Raw genomic sequence first — 20,690 nt, 5'->3', positions numbered from 1 at the left:
TCTAGATTGTTTTACCTGAACCCTTCAGGCCACCTCTGAAAGCCACAGCCTCTGAGGGATTTGGTCAATCTGGGTACTGAATCTGCTGTGGTTCCTGCCAAGGTGGACATGATGGAGGCCATGCCAAAGTCTGGCCATTGTACAGGTCATGATAACCTAGTTTTACAACCATGGGTATAAAAGAAGCATTGCAGGGGCTGCTCTGGCTAGGAAGCTGGGCAAGCATCCAGGTGAGTGACACAGACGGCCTGAGAGACCAGGGAAAGCACATGAGCTAGGTCCAGTATACTGCACAGTGATAGGAGATGATTGAACCAGTATATCAAAAGCTTTATTATGAAATTTCCAGGTTAAACTTTGATCTTATATATGCAAAGATCTAGTTTGACCAGACAATATATAAGTTTTCACTTAAGAAACCAGGAATAAAATCAGTTATAATAAGTAGAAGAGAGGAAATCATAAAGAAAAAAGATGAAATAAATAAGATGGGAAATGGACAAACATAAAAAAAATCAAGGAAACAAAAAGCTGGTTGATCACCAAGATCAATAAAATTGATATAAAGCTCTAGCTAGACTGATCAAGAAAGAAAAACACAAAAACACAAGATTAGAAGTATGAACAATATCATAAAAGAAAGGCCATGATTACAGGTTCTACAAACAGTAAACAGATAATAAGGAAATATTATTGTTATGGGTTGAATTGTGTCTTCCCAAAAGATACGTTTAAGTCCTAACCCTGGCACCTATGACTGTGACCTTATTTGGAGATAGGGGCCTTGTAAATGTAATCAACTTAGGATGAGGCCATTAGAGTGGTCCCTAATACAGTAGGACTAATGTCCTCATAAGAAGTAGAAACGGCATGTAAAGACAGAGACACAGGTAAAAATACCATGTGATGACAGAGGCAGAAATTGATGAATGCAGCTCCAAGCCAAGTAATGGCAAGGATGGACAGCCACCACCAGAAGCCAGGAAGAGGCAAGGGAAGTTTCCACACAGTCTCAGAGGAAGCATACTGACACCTTGGTATTGGACTTCTGTCTTCCAGAACAGTGAGGGAATACATTTCGGTTGTTTTAAGCCATCACATTTGTGGTCTTTTGTTACTGCAGCCCTAGGAAACTAATATAACTTGGAAAATAATATGTCAATAAATTTGACAATTTAAACAAAATGGACAAATGTCCTGAAAGATAAAAATTATCAAAATTGACAAGAAACAAAAGGTCTAAATAGCCCTAAGTCTATTAAAGAAATGGTATTCCTAATTGAATATCTTCTCCCAAAGAAAATTTCAGACCTAGATTATTTCACTAGTAAATTTGATCAAACATTTAAGGAATGAAAATATAAATCCTATCACCCCAAAAGAGATAGATATTAAAAAAATGCCAGATGACTATATAAGACCTGTATTTCTCCAACACCATAACCATAAAAAGACATTTTAAAAAAGAAAATAACAGACCAATATCCGTTATGAATATAAAGAAAAAATTCCTTAACAAAATATTACCCAAGAAAATCTAGCAATATATGCAAAAGTAAGATAAATACAGCATGACCAAGTGGCATTTATCCAAGAAGTGTAAGTTGTGTTTAACATTGAAACCAATCAAAGGAATCTATCGTATTAAGTGACTAACAGAGAAAATCTATATAATCATCTCAATAGATGCAAAAAATCATATAACAAAAATCAACTCCCATTCATGATGAAAGTCTCAATCAATAATAGAAGGCAGTTTCCTCAACACCATAAAGAGGATCTACAAAAAACCTGCAGCTGACCTCATACATCATGGTAAAAGACTAAACACTTCTCTTTGTAAGACAGGAAAAAGGCAAGGATGCCTACTATCATCACTCCTCCCCATACAGAGGTCCTAACCAGTACAATAAAGCAAGAGAAAAAATGAAAGAAAAGGATAAATAAAACTCTATATACTCCTAGGACATGATTATGTACATAGAAAAGAAAAATTCTGAGAATACAAAAGGAAAAAAACAATCTACAGGAAATAAGTAAATTTAGCAAGGTGAGAGAACATGAGGTTAATTTACAAAAAACAATTTCATTTCTATAAACTAATAACAAATAATTTGATAAAATGTTAAATGCCATTTGTAATAGAATCAAAAATAAAAATTTAACAAAATACATATGAGACCTATATCCTGAAATGTATCATATTGCTGAGAGAAATTTAAGAAGACCTAACTAAATGGAGAGAGAGAAATCATATTCATGAACGCTAACACTCAAAATTGCTAAGATAGCAATTCTCCCAAATTAATCTACAGATTCACTGCTGTCCCAGGCAAAATCTCATCAAGTATTTTTGAAGAAATGTTGAGAAAATACAAAATCTCAGAATAGCCAATATACAGTTGAAAAAGAACAAATTTGGAGGATTAGCACATCTGACTCCAAGGCTCACTATACAGCTACGTAATGGACACAGTACAGTATCACTGCAAGAACATGCATAGAGATCACTGAGACAAAATAGAGAATCCAAAAAGAAACCCACACAGATATGGTCCATTAATTTTCTACAAAGTCACCAAAGTAATTGAATGGAGGATACTGAAGTCTTTTCAACAAATAATGCAAAAAAACTGGATATCTATATGAAATAATAGTAAGCCTCAAACCTTTTCTAATACCGAAAAATTAATTTGAAATGGGTATAGGCTAAACATGTAAGTTAAAACTATAAAACTTCTAGAAGAAAACATAGGAGAAAAGTCTCTATGATCTTGATGCAGACAAAGATTTCCTAGATAGGACATAAAAGGTACAAAAAACAAAGAAAAAAATGATAAAGTATGCTTCATCAAAATTTTAAAATTTCTGCTTCTTGAAAGACATCATTAAGAAAATGGAAAGTGGGGGCCGGCCCCGTGGAGTAGCGGTTAAGTGTGCGCACTCCACTGCTGGCAGCCCCGGTTCAGATCACAGGCACGCACCGACGCACTGCTTGTCAGGCCATCTGTGGCGGTGTCTCATATAAAAAAGTAGAGGAAGATGGGCACGGATGTTAGCCCAGGGCCAGTCTTCCTCAGCAAAAAGAGGAGAATTGGCATGGATGTTAGCTCAGGGCTGATCTTCCTCACAAAAAAAAAAAAAAGAAAATGGAAAGGGAAGACATAGACTGAGAGAACATATATCTAACAAGGGATTTGTACCCAAGTTATATAAAGAACTGTTACAACTCTATAATAAGACAGACAAACCCAATTTTTAAAAACATAGGACAGTTCAATGGGCAAATGATTGAACAGACACTTGGCTGAACAGAATATATACAAATGACCAATAAACACTAAAAAGAAGCTCAATGTCATTAGTCTTCAGGGAAATGCAAATTAAAAACCACAATGAGATACCATTACACATCCACCATAGTGGCTAAAATTAAAATGACTGAGAATATCAAGTCTTGGCAATCATATGAGGCTACTGGAACTCTCATATGTTGCTACTGGGAGAAGAAAATGATGCAACCACATTGGAAAACAAACTAGAAATTTCTTATAAAAGTAAACATGCACTTACCATAAGATTCAACAATCAAATTCCTAGGTATTTAATAAAAAGAAATGGAAACACATGTCCACACAGAGACTGGCACATAAGTGTTCATGGTAGGTTTATTCATAATAGCCAAAAACTGGAAACACATCAAATGTCCATAGGTGGATGAACAAATTATGGTATATCCATACAATGGAATACAACTTAGTAAGAAAAAAATTAACTAATGATACACAAAAGAACATGAATTAATTTCAAAAACATGCTGAGCAAAAAGAAGCCAGATACAAAAGAGCACGTGATGTATGAAATTCTACAATAGGCAACACTTATTTATAGTGACAGAAAGCATATCACTGGTAGCCTGGGGCCAGATGGGTGGAGAGGGGCAGAAAAGAACTTTTGGAGGAGATGAAAATGTTATGTGTCTTGATTTTATGGTGTTTGAGAAGTGTATACATTTGTTAAAAACCCATTGATCTCATGATTTAAAGTTGATGCATTTTACTGCATGAAAGTATAAATCTAAAGTTGATTTTTAAATGTTAAGGTCAAGAAAGACAAAAAGTCCCGAAGAACTGTCCCAGATTAAAGGAGACTAAAGTGACATCACAACTAAATGTATTGCATGATCCTGAACATGGAGGAAAATCACCTATAAATGACCTTGTGAGGACAGATGACAAAATTTGAATACGATTGTAGATAAATCACAGTACTGTAGAAATGCTAAATTTATTGATTTTGATAATTGTACTATTGTTATACAAGACAAAGTCCTTGTTCTTGTAAAATATTTAGACAAAGGGACATAATATTCCAAATTTATTATCAAAGGGATCAGTATGGAGAGAGAGAGGGAGAACTGTAAAGCGCAGCTAAAGCAAAATATAAACAAATGGTAACTATGGGTAAAGTTTATATGAGCGTTCCTGGTACTATTGTTTCAACTTTTCAATAAGTCTGAAATCATAACAAAATAAAAAAAAAATTAAATGAGAAGTAAGCATCTAGATGGGGAATGGTAAGTATACCTATTTTTTAGTTCTTAATAGTGTTATCTCCTTAAGCCTAAGGCTATGGAAATGATTTACCCTATGGGTAAGGAACAGATCCAGAGTTCTCTGACTGGCTTTGTGGGTAGTTCAGGGAATGAAGAAGAGAGACTTTCTCAGGGCCATTAAAGAGAGGAGTAACTGATTTCCAAAAACAAAATCTTCCCCTCTTCCCCAAGAAGACAGCCGGCATCTGATCTCTTAAATCACAGCCCAAAAGAGCATTTTCTTCCTCTTCCAGCTCATCTCTTTGTCCACAGTGGAATAAGTCCTGCTGTCAAAAACATTAATTTGTAAATAATCACAAATTATCCCTGGAAACAAAAAAACAAAATGACAAAATTCCATGTCACCTTTTCTTCTGTGTCTATTTGAAGCAGGCAGTGGAAACACAATCAATTCTCTTCTCACAGATACAATTATAAGGTGTAGAGCAATAAGTATTTTCTATTCTTGCTGAGCTTAAAAAAGCACATTCTTCTCTCCCAGGAGGCAAACTCATTATTGGAGAATTACTGTAGAACAGAAAACACATATGGTCCACTGTTGAATTATGAAGCTTACAATAACATAAATCATCATCTTTTTAAGTTTGTTGCCTAAAGATCTGGAATATGGACATGTTAATCACGACTTCATCACTAAAAGGCTTTCCTTTGCTCTAGCCTGTTAAATAGAATAACAGCCTCTTGATCACACCCACAATCATCCATCTTATTCCACACTGGGAATTTTTGGTCAGAAGTCAAAATTACCTTGCAGCAGTTCTGAGGGATCATGATATATAGCAAAATTGCTTTATTATGTTAATTTTTTTCAGTAAAAGTGAGAGATGAAAAAGAAGAAGAACTTAATTTCTGTGACAGAGATAACTAGGTGTCATGTGCATATACCTTAAAGAGAAAAAGCAGAATTGGAATATAGCCAGAGATGAGGTTATTTAACTGAGGTTTTCATTTGTTTTGTTTCTTTCCCTTCCCACCCCATAGCTAATAATTATTATTATATTAATAATTATAATTATTGTTTCATGACTATCCCTTGAAAGATATCTAAAAGCAAGACTTTTGCTTCAGCAAAGTGGTGGATTAGATACCAGAATTATCTTACTGTTGAAACAGTAAAATGATGAATAAAGAAAAATTTAAATGTGCTTCAACAAATTTATGAACTGGAAAGAAACAAATTCATACTCAGGCCGAGGGTTAAGAAAAAGTGGGAACATGGAAGGGTAATTGAAACTCTGAAGCCAGTTTGTCCCTTCATTGATGTAGCAGGCTGAATAATGAATTCCACCCAAGATTCTAAATAGAAGACAAGCCATAAAGAGTTGAGACCCCAAAGGAATATATCTTCAGAATAAACCACCCAAGAACTGTCTTTGAGCATTGCACTTAGGCAGAAGAGAAAAAGAATAATCCTACCTAAGACTTCAAAAGATTAAACCATCTCTCATATAATTTGCATTTGCTGTATTATTTAAGAATATTCAAATCTGCTATAGGAATGAAGAGAAACAAACAAGAAAGATAAATGAATCTGAGTAGCTTGTAAGTCATAGGCAGAACACAAAGGATGTATGAAGTATGTATAAGTTAGTTGGTAACCTCTGAGACATGTTACCTATAGATATAGAAAGTAGAGCATATGAATGGTAAACATAGGAAAGGATGAAAGAACCAAGTAGACACTAAATATAATACTCCAAATATACATGACGCACATGGATACTCAACATTCATGAGGTCTCCATGTCCTCACCCATTGGTGACACTATTTCTGGCCTTCTGCCTAAGAAACTCAAATAAAATTCATAGCTGCTCATAAGGTTTATTAGAACACTGCAGCTGTGGTCAGGCTTACATGCTCCTGCACCTCCCCAGTAGAGAAAATATGTATGCTGGGCACAAGAACCTTTGGGCCCTTTTACTCAAACCTCAAGTCTGGTCCTAGAAACCACACCATCATCAGGAAAGGGTTATGCAGCAGAGAGAGGCAGGCCATATGAAGATTGCGTAACCTAGGATTCAGGTGATCCTTTCACCCACTTGCAACTTATCCTAAGTGTGACAACCTATCGCATCCCATCCAAGTCTGAGAGCTATTCCATTTCCTTCCCCTGGAATAGTGCAATGTGGTTTAAATTGATTTAATTAACTGTGCAATTTAAGTGTATTTGTTTGGCCCATGAACCTTTCTGTTCTATGATGTCTGAGATTGTTTGCCTGAAAGTGTACTTACAGGCTATGGTCACATTAAGGTAATTTTCTGTATGACATCTTTTGTAGGTTTGCAACCCAGACCTACACATGATGCAGGGCTCATATGAGGAATTATAAGCAGCCTTAGAAAATGGGTGATGTCAGCATCATGGCAAAGTGAGCTCTTCCCTTAGACTCTCTTCCCTAAGATACAATGAAAAGGATATTCATAAACTAGCAGAGGACATTCACATAACAGTATAAATGTCTGAGAGACCCACGCAGCCATACACCTGAAGGTGGAGGTGCTGAAACTTTCAGGAGGCAGTGGAAGGAGGGAAAGGGATATCCTCTCCCTCTCCCAACTGCAGCAACCTAGGGGCACTCCAAAAAGAGGACATCAGTCTTACAAATATATATGCACCTTACACAGGAGCACTAACATACATAAAGCAACTTTTAACAGACCTAAAAGGAGACATTAATAGGAACACAACAATAGTAGGGGAACTTAACACCCCACTTACATTAATGGATACATCATACAGACAGAAAGTCAACAAAGACATAGTGGAATTCAATGAAAAACTAGACTAGACAGACTTAATAGATATATATAGAACATCCCATCCAAAAACAGCAGAATGCACATTCTTCTCAAGTGCACATGAACATTCTCAAAGATAGACCATGTGTTGGGAAACAAGGCAACCCTCAATAAAGAAGAAGATTGACATCACATTGAGCATGTTTTCTGACCATAATGTTGGAAACTAGAAATGAACTACAAGAAAAAAGCTGAGAAAGTGACAAAGATGTAGAGACTAAAAATCATGATACTGAACAACCAATGAATCATTGAAGAAATAAAAAGAGAAATTTAAAAATATCTGGAGACAAATGAAAATGAAAATATATCACACCAACTCATATGGGATGCAACAGAAGAGATCCTAAGAGAGAAATTCATAGCAATCCAAGCCCACCCTAACAAGCAAGAAAAATCTCAAATAAACAATCTTAAACTGCACCTCACATAACTGGAAAAAGATGAAAAAACAAAGCCCAATGTAGGAAGAAGAAGGGAAATAATAAAAATTAGAGCAGAAATAAACAAAATGGAAAGGAAACAAAAAAAACAAAAACAGTAGTAATGATCAAAGAAATTAAGAGCTGGTTCTTTGAGAAGATAATCAAAATTGAAAAATCCTTACCTGGACTCACTAAGAAAACAAGTATGAAGACTCAAGTAAGTAATATTAGAAGTGAAAGAGGAGAAATTAAACAAATACCGCAAAAATACCTAAGGATTATAAGACAACACTATGAAAAACTATATGCCAACAAATTGGACAATCTAGAAGAAATGGATAAATTCATAGACTCATACCTCCCATAAGTGAATCAAGAAGAAATAGAGAATCTGAATAGACCAATCACAAGTTAAGACACTGAAACAGTAATCAAAATCCTCCCAAAATGTAAAAGTCCAGGACCAGACAGCTTCTCTGGTGAATTCCACCAAAAATTCAAAGAAGATTTAATGCCTATCATTCTCAACCTATTCTAAAAAATAAAAGATGGAACACTTCCCAACACATTTTAGAAGGCCAAAATCATCCTGATCCAAAAGTCAGACAGAGATAACAGAAAGAAGGAAAATTACAGGCCAATATCGCTGACGAACATAGATGCAAAAATCCCTAAAAAATATTTTCAAACTAAATACAGCAATACCTTAAAAGTATGATATACTATGTTCAAGTGGGATTTATATCAGGTATGCAGGGATGGTTCAACACCTGCAAATCAACCAATGTGATACACCACAGTAACAAAATGAGGTATAAAAACCACTATAAGACGTTATTGAAAGAACTTGATGATGATATAAAGAAATGGAAAGGTATTCCATGCACATAGATTGGTAGAATAAACATAGTTATAATGTCCACACTACCTAAAGCAATCTACAGATTCAATGCAATCCTAATCAGAGTTTCTATAACATTCTCCATGGAAATAGAACAAAAATCCTAAAATTCATATGAGCCAACAAAAGACTCCCAAAATCTAAAGCAATCCTGAGAAAAAAGAACAAAGCTGGAGGCATCACAATCCCTGAATTAAAACTATGCTACAAAGGTATAGTAATCAAAACAGCATGGTACTCGCACAAAAACAGACACACAAGTCAGTGGAATAGAATTGGAAGCCCAGAAATGAAACCACACATCTACAGACAGCTAATCTTCGAGAGAGAAGCCAAGAATATACAATGGAGAAAGGAAAGTCTCTTCAACAACTGGTGATGGGAAAACTGGACAGCCACAAGCAAAAGATGAAAGTAGACCATTATCTTTTTCCATACATAAAAAATTAACTCAAAATGGATTAAAGAATTGAAGGTAAGATGTGAAACTATAAAACTCCGAGAAGAAAATATAGGCATTACACTCTTTGATATAAGTCTTAGAAGGATCTTTTCAAATCCCATATCTACACAGACAAGGGCAACAAAAGAAAAAGTAAATAAATGGAACTTCATCAGACTAAAGAGCTTCTGCAAGGCAAAGGAAACCAGGACTAAAATGAAAAGACAGCCCACCAGCTGGGAGAAAATATTCGCAAATCATATATCTGACAAGAAGTTAATCTCCAAAATTTATAAAGTTACACAACTCAACAACAAAAAAACCAACAACTCAATCAAAAAATGGGCAGAGGATATGAACCGACATTTTCCCAAAGAAGATATACAGATGGCCAATAGGCACATGAAAAGATGTTCAACATCACTAATCATCAGGGAAATGCTAATGAAAATGACATTGAGATATCTCTTTACACCTCTTAGAATGGCTATAACTACCAAGAAAAAAATAGCAAATGTTGGATAGGATGTGGAGAAGAGGGAACCCTCATATACTGCTGGTGGGTTTGCAAACTGGTACATCCACTGTGGAAAACAGTATGGAGATTTCTCAAAAAATTAAAAATAGTAATACCATACGTACCAGTGATCCCACTACTGGGGATTTATCCAAAGAACTTGAAATCAAGAATTCCAAGAGACTTATGCACCCCTATGTTCATTGCAGCATTATTCACTGTAGCCAAGACATGGAAGCAACACAAGTGCCCATTGACTGATGAATGGATAAAGAAGATGTGGTATATATGCACGATGGAACACTGCTCAACCATAAAAACAGACAAAATCATGGCGCCAGCCCAGTGGCATAGCAGTTAAGTTCACTCACTCGGCTTTGTTGGCCGCAGGTTAACTGCTTTTGATCTCCCATGCGAGTCTATGCACCGCTTATCAAGCCATGCTGTGGCAGCGTCCCACATAAAGCTCAGGAAGATGTGCACAGATGTTAGCCCAGGGCCAATCTTCCTCAGCAAACAACAGGAGGATTGGCAACAGATGTTAGCTCAGGGCTAATCTTCCTCAAAAAAGAAGAAAAATAACAAAATCGCCCCCTTTGCAGCAACATGCATGGCCTTTGTGCGTATTATGTTAAGCAAAATAAACCAGACAGAGAATGACAAACACCATATGATTTCACTCATATGTGGAAGATAAACAAACACATGGACAAAGAGAATAGACTAGGGGTTACCAGAGGGGATGGGGTTGGGTGTGGGCATAAGGGATAAACGGGCACATATATATGGTGATGGATAAATAATACAGTACAACGGAAATTGCACACTGTTATAAACTACTATGACCTCAATAAAAATGATAATAATAAAAACAGTGGCCCTGACTCATAGTGCCCCAAGGCATCCAACAAAAGCAAATTCTTTCTTGACGAAGCCATCTTCATCTCCATCTTTGACTAATTTCCACAGCAGCTCAAAAATGAGAAAAAAAATCACTCAACACTACAAAGAAAATGGCATCATGAATAAAAGCCAGCAGAAACAATAGAGTGGACCCACAAAACTTCATATCTAAGAATTTTCAGATGCCCAATATACAATAAGAACATTTAGTATCTTTCAAGAAATAAAGGACAGCTTGAAAATATGAGTAACTAGAAAGATTTGGAAACGTAAAACAGAATTTCTAGAAATAAATAATATAATACATAGTTCAGATTTTTAAAAAATCATTGAACAGTTTAACAGCAGATTATAACTAAATGTAAACCCAAGAGGTTACAAAATACTGCACTTCAAAATAGAAGAACCATAGTGCAGGTATATGCGTGTGTGTGTGTGTGTTTACTCACATATATTTATATTTATAAATAATATAAACCAATAATGTAAAGGCATTTAAAATGAATTCTTAGGATGCTCAAAATATTCATTTGAGGTTGTGGGAGGGATCACTTTGGCTAAGTCAGGATGGTCTGATCATTTCATATCACTTTATGATTTTATTTTATTTTGTGTACCTCATAACACATACTTCTGAGCATGTGTTTAGCATCATAATTTTAGTATTATTAATAACTCTGTAGGATGCATCTTTTATTTTTACGTATGCTTCCTAAAACACTTTCCTAATCATTCTACTTATTCTTACCAGTGATGGCTACTTGAAAGTGAGTTAAGCTGTGCATAATAAGAGAAGATTCTTTTTAGATACAATCCTTCCAGCCCTAACACCAATATTAGAGTTTGAATGCATTCCAGAGACTTACATTCCAGAAGATGTGCCATCGTCAATCCATTTCCACTTCCTTTCCTCTGCATTATATGATAATCCAATCCAGTAGCTATTTCCATAAGTCTGGGGTTGAAGGAAGGCCTATAAAGGAAACAAAACATATCATGTGACTAAATTCCCACCTGTCAGATGAATGAAAATGACAGGTAAAGGGCCCAACTGTTTCTAAGGCCACTACTCTGCTACATCATCCTTCATCCCTCCTTCTAGAAAACCTTCTCTCCCCTCAAACCCTGTATTTTCATTTTGCAAAGTAATTTTCTCCAGGATTATTTACTTATGTTAAAAATGGCTGTCAGTTTCACAGATTACTTAAAACATGCAAAAATTTAAAATCTAAATATCTCAGAATAGGAGATTGGTTAAATAATTTTTGATCTTTATAAAACCATTCAAAATCATGCTCCAGAAAAATACTTAAGGATGTAGAAAAATGATCATTACGTATTCTTAAGTGAAAACAGCTATCTTCAAAATAAATTTATTAAAACAACAAGTGTATCTGGGGAGATGTGCCTGAGAGCCTTCAGCCTTCAGCCTCATAAGAAAAAGACTGGCTGTAGTTCAGTAGTTGGAAGAGGTGAAGGGAAAAAGGGCCGTATTACGAAATATTTACTGTCCAAAAAGGTAGTGTAGCAAAGTGACACATTATGTAACTTCTGAATAAGTGATTGAATATATTTTAAAATATTGGTTTAAATTTAACTGTTTTACTGTAACAAACATAAAAAGTTATTTTATGAATTGATATCCTAAATTCTTTTATGTTGTGATTTAAAACATCTATTAGATTTGCATATGAGTTTTGTGCTGTTTTCCTAAATAATAAATAGAAGTTTCAGGCTGATCTTTACAAACAGTTCTCTATAAAAACACATTTTATGTATGTAGATCGTTGTTACTGGTAATAAATTAAAAAGATAGTTTAGAAATTGTTGCCACTGTATTTTCTCTTTTTATAATTCTTTTTGAAAGCTACACATCTTGAGAGGTTAAGTAATTTACACAACCCAGAGAGGTTAAGTTATTTACCCAAGGTCACCCAGACAGAAACTGGATTTTATCCCAGGTAGTCTGGCCCCTGTATACCTAACAGAAACTACTAGACTGTATTGCCTCTGGGTTCTTAGTTGCCACTTTACAGGAAGAAATAACTGCTGGTTCCAGGCTGCAATTTACCAAAAGGTTAAGTACTTCTTTGAAGGAAAAGCACACTTCTCTGAGAGCAGGTCTCCTATAGACTCCTTAGAGAGGGAGGTGATTGCAAAGACGCAACCTGCACCTGCAAGGAGGTTTCCATTTTAGAAATAATATTGGTCATCATGATAGATAATACATATTGAATGCTTAGTAACAAGATCATACACCTATTAGCAGGCAGGGGTCACCTGGGAGACTCTTAATTATACAACTTTTACTCATTCAACAGACACAACACAAAGAATAACTGAAGGTCCCTCTTTCTGGACCCCTCCCGATCCTCAATATCTTGGGTCCAAGGAAGAGAGACAGAGTCCAAGAGAATAAAAGTGAATGTAACAAACCATGATACCTGTTCATCTTTATCATTTATCTTCAAAAGAGATAAATTGTAACTTTGGCAAGTCTGTTTACATCCCTTCCAGGTTTTAACTTCAGTGGTAAAATAATAACAATTTACTCCACAACAGGACCAGCGGTCTTCATAGAGTTTGCCTACAACATATAAGGTGAAACAAACTTCTTGTCATCTGGAATTCTGTTAAGCAGAGGAATATATTTATCAGTCCTCTAAAAACAAACTCTTAGCTATAAATAATGATAATATGATGTTCATCAATATTCTGGATGCCAGGAGATATCTGCACCCCCATATTCATTGCAGCATTATTCACAATAACAAAGATATGGAAATAACACAAATGTCCATAGATGGATGAATGGATAGAGAAAATGTGGTATATACATACAATGGAATATCATTCAGCCTTAAAAAGAAGGAAATTCTGGCATATGAGACAATATAGATAAAGCTTGAGGATATTATGCTAAGTGAAATAAGCCAATCACAGAAGGAAATACTGCATGATTCCAATTACATGAGATATAAGATTCAGTCAAACTCAGAGAAACAGTAAGTAGAATGGTGGTTGCCGGGACTGGGGTGGGGGAATGAGGAGTTGTTGTTCAACGGGTATATAGTTTCAGTTATACAAGATGAATAAGTTCTAGAGATCTGTTGTACAACATAGTGCTTACAGTTAACAATACAGAACTGTGCACTTAAAAACTTGTTAAAAGTATAGATCTCATTTTAAGTGTTCTCACCATGCACAACAAAAGGAACATGAGGAAAGTTTGGAGGGGATGGATATTCTATTACCCACACTGTGAATGGTTTTACAGATATATACAAAGGGTAAATGCATCAAATTGTATACATTAAATATGTGCAGTTCTTTGCATAATAATAATACCTCAATAAATCTGTTTTTAAAAATACTAAATAAAATGCAAAAAAAAAAAAAGATTCTGGGATGCCTTCTAAATAAAATAAACATTATTCTTTGTGTTTTTTTCCTCCGCATGTATCTTACAATATATGAATTTTTTAAAATATTATTGACCCTCTAGTTATAGAGAGAGTAAATTTCTACTAACTACGATACCTAAATGATATTAAATATGAAAAATCTCTTTGTAAACTCTAAATCTTAAACAAATATTTATTGGTTGATTAACCAGGTCAGTTCATTTCATCATTATGCATGATAACAGAGTTTGTTGTATGAGATTTCATATTCTTATCTCTTGGTAGTTTATAATGGTAGCATCACACAGAGTCGCACAGCATCAACACTGGTGAATCTTGCAGATGTGCTGCAGAGAATGTGTATTGATCACAAATAGACCAAATACCTGAAGTCAAGGCAGAATGGAAACACACACACACACACACACACACACACACGCAGTTATCTTTACAACAGCATCCAAATAAAAGGCCTTGTGCCCATTGTAGCCTAAGTATATTTTTACTGATAGGCTCCATATTTCATGTCAGCGACAAAGTGGGAGTGTCTAATTTGCCCACAGTTCCAAAATGTTCCAAATTTGATGGGGATCTGACATAGTATTTCACCTTCTGGGAACAGTAGGAATGCAAGAACTGCCATTGAGTTTTGGAAACATAGGGGTCTACTACTCCAAACATGGCTTCTGGGATCTTAATCCTGTGTTTGAAACAAGTAAACCCAAATACCCACTACATCTAACAGGCAAAAATTACAGTTGTCCAGTAGACACAGATCTCTAGCATATACCATATGCCTGTTTGTTAGGCCTCAAAGCTTCTGGAGGGGGAAAAATAATGAAAAAACACGCAGTCTTTCATTCAAGTTTTCTTCCTGTTTCCAAAATACCTGTATTTTGCAAAGACTTTGAGAAGCTCTCCTGTTTTCTATGACATCTCTTTTTTTCTATAAAGAGTGAATCCAGTTCCTTTTTCTGCTGAAGGGTTTCATTTTTGAGAATGTCATATTCTAACGTCTTATTCAAAAGCTTCTCCTTTAAGTAGTTGTCATTTTGTATATTGTGGCACTTTTGACTGAGATTTTGTGGACTTGCCTCCTGTCGGTGCTCTTCTTGAGTGCACTGCAAAACTAAAATTAATAACATAGATATAATACAAAAAAGTACTCATAATGCTTAAATGTTGGAATTTGATACAAGAGAAAAAAGTTTCACTTTGACAACCAACCCATTTCATTACTTTAATTAGCAATTTGACATTTAGAAAGTAACACCTCCATAACCTGACCATAGAAATAGAAATATCAAATTTCTCACTATTGGCAACTTAAGCATAGAATAAATAAAATAAGGTATCTGAATAAAATTATAAAGGTAACACCTTACCATTCCTTTTAGTTTCTTTTTAACAGCGCATCATTTACAAAAAGGCACTAAAGTAAAAACCAGTCAATGAATATTTAACAACACGTTTTCTGAGTGTGAAAATCTCCACTAACAACATGAAGAAATAGCACCATTATTATTGGAGTAGATGGAATATCAGTAGGAGAAAAGAGAGGAAGATCCAAATGTGTAGTTTTATCTGAGTGTGTCATATTAGTGATTTTCTCTAAAGATGTCAAGGAATTCAAATAAAAAACAAAGGATGAAGTCAAGATCGTCTAACATCCATGTATAAAATCACTCTTTTTGCTAAACCATTTCTTCATTGTATACTGAGATAAAATCAAGAGAAAGTCATAATTTCTTTTGAATAGTTGTTTCTCAAAGAACGTCTGTCTAAAATTCACAATGATCTAAACTCAGAAGGCAGAAAATTAGGAACTCCTTATCAGAAGGAATGTTACCAAGTATTATACAGAATGAGAAAGCTCATTATAGATGCAGTCATTGGAATAGGTAAATAAAATGAAAATGACACTTTGATGTGTCTGAGGAAAAATCACCAAAAAGGAGCCACCTGGGATATTCCCTGACTACAGCCAAGGCACAATTGTAGAGCATGGTTAATATCTGCACAATTAGTGGTTGCTGCTCTTACTCAGACTTGAAAGATATATTTCTGTTACTCACTCTTTGTCCCCAACACTGTGACTGTCACCAAAAGAAGTAAACAGAAGACCCCAAGAGTCACTGCAATGAGATGCCAGGGCACTGAAAACTCTAAATAAAGAAGGAAGAAAATAATCATTAGGAATAGAGCCTAGCCACTACTAACCATAACCTAGGACACCATTGGTAACAAAAAGACAATCTTATCTAAAAATTTTACAAAAATATATCATACAAATTGATTTAAATTTATGACCTCATAGTTACAATTTTAAAGTTTCAGATTTCTGACTGACATACACCCATTGTAGAAATCTTACACACAAGAGCAGTGCTATAGGATTTTCAAAGTACATCCCTTACAAAAGCGCATATGACAATAGACACAACACACATTTATGAGAATCTGCACTGACATGCATACTCCTTCCTGTGATCGCAATTAATCATGAAGAGGAAGGACAAAGCAGTCGATATTCTTGAGAAATTGGTGGCCAATAGTGGATATTCTGAAGCCGCAAATGTGATTGGGTTTCAACCATAAAGGAGTTTCCAGAAATCAACTTCCCTTTCTTTTTCATCAATTCCTTTTTTCTCTAGTCAATGCTATATTTATCCTCATACTTTTGAGGTCCTCAGTATCTGAAAGTTGTATCTCTGTCACTAAATTAAACAAGTAACAGTTATTCTCAGTTTAGAGTTTGTGACAATATTTGAGGGGAGAGAGGATAGAAAAATTAGAATGCTTCTTTTGATGTGAATATTTTTGCTTCTTCGCTGCCATCAAGTTTTTTTTGTTTTAAAGCTGGGTCTCTTCTTCTTCTTTTTTTTTGTGAGGAAGATCATCCCTGAGCTAACATCCGTGCTAATCCTCCTCTTTTTGCTGAGGAAGACCGGCTCTGAGCTACACATCTATTGCCAATCCTCCTTCTTTTTTTCTTTTTCCCCAAAGCCCCAGTAGATAGTTGTATGTCATAGTTGCACAGCCTTCTAGTTGCTGTATGTGGGACATGGCCTCAGCATGGCCAGAGAAGCGGTGCGTCGGTGCGTGCCCGGGATCCAAACCCCGGCCGCCAATAGTGGAGCGCCCGCACTTAACCGCTAAGCCACGGGGCCGGCCCAGCCATCAAGTTTTGATAAATATTTAAGACATCTAAAATATAATTTTTCTGAAAACAAACATTGTTTCTAATGCATATTTTTCATTTCTCATTCTTTAAGACTTTTATTTCTCTAGAAGATGCAATCTTTTCTTGAGAGTCTAGTCTGTCTTTTACTTTTAAAGGCCTCATTAATTCCTCTTAAACAAATTTGGATGAAAACATTCTATTAGCCTCTCAAATTTAAAAGAATTCATTAATTTCTCTATTCTCACACACTTTGAAAGAAAAAGATTTGTTCTACTAGTCTACACAATTAGGATTTCATATTACCATCTGAAACCTGAAGCACAGATAGGGACACTTTATTCAAAAGTCTAAAGGTTGACAATCCATAAGAGACAGGTGAATCTAGATGCTTAAAACAGATACCTTTGTCATCCGTTTTCACAGGCCTTTGAGTAGCACCAGGCCTTAATCTATTTTGTGACTCTGATGGAGACTGAAGAACTTTCAAGGAGGAATAAATCACTTCCTGATTGCTCATGTCTAGAGTAAGAAGAGAAATATGTTTTGCAGTAAAACTTTGCAACAGGATAATTTCTGTATAAAGCTAAATTAAAATGTCAGTCTATAGGAACATACCACGATTAAGAGGCATGTATATTTGTATATGTGTGGGGGTGTGTTTAGTAACTCCTGTAAGTGCCTACAGCATGTAGACTCAGCTTGATTTACTCAAGAAATGGAAAACCTTTCAATATCTCTGATAAAACCATATATACTCCTAGTGATTACTGCCATAATTATGAGAAAATACAGAAAGAATTTTTTAAAGTCTACCAATAGTTTGAATAGGCTGGGTCCTATTTATCCAGCCAATATAGCTCAAAATGTTCAACATGCACAAACAGATATTAGGCAGAATTGGTACCATCCCAAATTACTGAGACACTTTTAAAACTATCAATTCAAAAAACAAAAATTCTATTTTCATAATTCTGAAAAAATATAAATATCTTGCCTTAAAAAACAATATACACATTCAGATCTTCATATAAATATTAAAAAGTTCTTGCATTCTTTTCAACTACATGACTGTACCAGAGTGTTTCCCAAAGTGTATCCCATACACCATCTGCAAAAGAATTATTGAGGGTTAACGCTGCAGACCGGTTAACATTCCAGATTCCTGTGCCCCATGCAAATTGTGCTGAATAGAATTCTCTTAGGTTGGTGCCTAGACACTTGTATTTTTAATCCCAAATGATTTCATGCATATGAAAATTTTAGAAATAATCTTCTAGTGTAAGATGTTGCCAGAGAAGCCTATGTGAAAATAAATTTGTCTGTTGGCAGTCACTAGTGAATATCCATAAAAGATTCAATCTACTAATCAATATTAATATAAACAGAAATTTATAAATAGTAAATATTTAAAATTTACCTTGCTGATTATATTAATCGGTGTGAAAAGATGATATCCATAAAACAAGAAATGTGGAAAACAAATTGTGCACGTAACTGTATTCTTTTAAAAGTTTTTTTAATTTATAAAATTTTCTAAACTTAATTATTCACATTTTCTCTAATTTCCTAACATAAAGGAATCTTTTCTATTACAGAGTCTTTTAAGATTAGTAAGATAATATGTAAATCATTAGATCAAATAAAGAGTAATTAAGCCCACAAATCCCTCTTAATTTAGATAACACAAAGCAAAAATCGTAGTATATTGAAAAAAGAAAATAACCTTCCATGAATGCTGAACTACAGTTTTCACATCCTACCCAGTTAATGCAGCCCTAAAGCAATCAATAGAGAATGATCTCACATCAATCCCACATTTGTGCCAAGTTATCCTTAATAAAATGTCATATTCCTAGAATCTTTCCTTTATAAGTAGGACTGATAGTATACTCAGATACAAAGATCTGGAGGAATGAGAGCAGATGTTACCTGTGTCTGTGCCATGCAGTGATGCAGGTGGAGGAAGCTGACCCAAAAACGAGATGGGAGAAGTTGACCTTTCCAATGCTGCATCTCCTGGGTGCCTGAGAGGCTGCAAGACGGAAGGCAGAAATGAATTGTCTCTGAGTGGTACCACCACTCAATATTTTCTGCCCCTCCTCTTGACCAAAGTGGCAAAAGGAAATTGTATGATCAAAGCTGAGGTTGACGGGAAAGGAAAAATGGTCATGAGCTATATCTTCCTCCATTTCCACTAAACAACCACTTGGTACTCTTCACAAAATAATATTCAAAATCTCTATTTGAGGACTAAGAAGATAAAGGAACACAGCTTTGTAGAAAACAAAAACTAATATCTTTAACAAATCCGGCATACTTAAAAGAAACTCATAGTAAAAACAAATGATTAAAATATATATGTATAAATATACATACATATACATAAGAAATATCATTACTAGACTTTTTACTTCTTAAATAACCTGTTAGAAACTTTCTCTTATATGTTCCTGTTGGAAAAAAATATTATCTCTTTTTCCCATTTGTGTTTATTACAAATAAACATATTTTAGAAATTATTTTAAACCTCCATAATTCCGCTATAAAAATGTTGGGGTATATTCTTCTAGGTTTTTATCTGCACATTAGGTTTACTAGCAAAGTTGCTGTCATTCCATACACAATCTATTGATCTATTATTTTCTATCAATAAGAATTTCTTCACTTAAAAAATATTTATTTAAAATGTGATTTTAACACCATATGTAGTTATTACCCATATGGATTATATCATATTTATTTAGGTAATCTTCTATTGTTGGACATGTAGGTTGTTTCCCAATTTTTGCTAGTATAAAAAATATTTAACCCGTACTTTTGAATATTTTCTTAACAAAATTTTTTAAACATGAAATTATGGGGTTAAGCTGTATATACAATGAAGAACTTTGATACATATTACCAAATGCCCTCCAGAAAAGTTCTTCCCATTTATACACCACTAAGTTGTCTATCAAAATGTTCGCTATTGATTTCTAAGAGATAATGGTGAATTATTGCTCTACTTGAGTTTTGTGTATGAATCTTACATCATGAAGACCTACAACTTTCCAGCTAAAAGAAATTCATTTCTAGAACTCTGTTTCTATGAGCCAGACCCTGCCAGAGTACATTCAAATCACTGATTGAAGTTCACTTTCGTTTGATACAGGTCTTGTCGATCTTCTGACGTACTGCTCTATGAGGCCCATTTAAATTGCTCTTCAAATCAAGTGATAGTGGTTAATACGGAGTGTGGAGGAAGAGGAGTGAGGTGTGGGACACAAGGGGAAATTGATTATGCAGAGACAAACCCACCGCTATCTCACCAGCTCTGACTAAATTCCTTGCTTATTCTCTTCTTCTCTTACCCACCTCTAGCCACAACCAAACCATCACACTTTAGAAGGCTTCCTCATTCTTCAGTTTGCTTATGCCCCCACTTCTCCTCCCAACTACTTTACAGACATGATCTATGGAGTTTTCTGACCACTAGGACCCAGTCTAGTTGTCTGCCTCT

General features: G+C 35.0%; 1 protein-coding gene across 1 annotated transcript; it reads right to left on the bottom strand.

Annotated features, from left to right (window-relative positions):
- Positions 1-4,966: 4,966 nt before the first annotated feature.
- Positions 4,967-19,222, bottom strand: LOC131416332 (killer cell lectin-like receptor 2). Its single transcript, XM_058558800.1, has 7 exons — positions 19,121-19,222; positions 17,594-17,710; positions 16,083-16,172; positions 14,897-15,136; positions 13,048-13,190; positions 11,470-11,576; positions 4,967-5,122 (listed from the first exon to the last, which is right to left on the bottom strand). Exons 2-7 carry the CDS (start codon positions 17,706-17,708, stop codon positions 4,975-4,977), a joined length of 843 nt encoding a protein of 280 aa, XP_058414783.1. The 5' UTR covers positions 17,709-17,710; positions 19,121-19,222; the 3' UTR covers positions 4,967-4,974.
- Between the last annotated feature and the right edge of the window lie 1,468 nt (positions 19,223-20,690).

This window comes from Diceros bicornis, chromosome 17 (assembly GCF_020826845.1).
Source record: "Diceros bicornis minor isolate mBicDic1 chromosome 17, mDicBic1.mat.cur, whole genome shotgun sequence".
NCBI classification, from domain to species: Eukaryota; Metazoa; Chordata; class Mammalia; order Perissodactyla; family Rhinocerotidae; genus Diceros; species Diceros bicornis.
This window is presented reverse-complemented; position numbering and strand designations above follow the sequence as displayed.

Bases quoted from the DNA above. Each gene is read 5' to 3' on its own strand.
- LOC131416332 (XM_058558800.1), bottom strand. From the start codon at position 17,708: ATGAGCAATCAGGAAGTGATTTATTCCTCCTTGAAAGTTCTTCAGTCT. The intron at 11,577-13,047 runs GTATCATGGTTT...TTTCCTTTATAG, and splicing joins TAAATGATAAAGATGAACAG to GCCTTCCTTCAACCCCAGAC. The intron at 5,123-11,469 runs GTAAGTCTCTGG...TCTGTTCTACAG, and splicing joins GATGGCACATCTTCTGGAAT to TAATTCTCCAATAATGAGTT.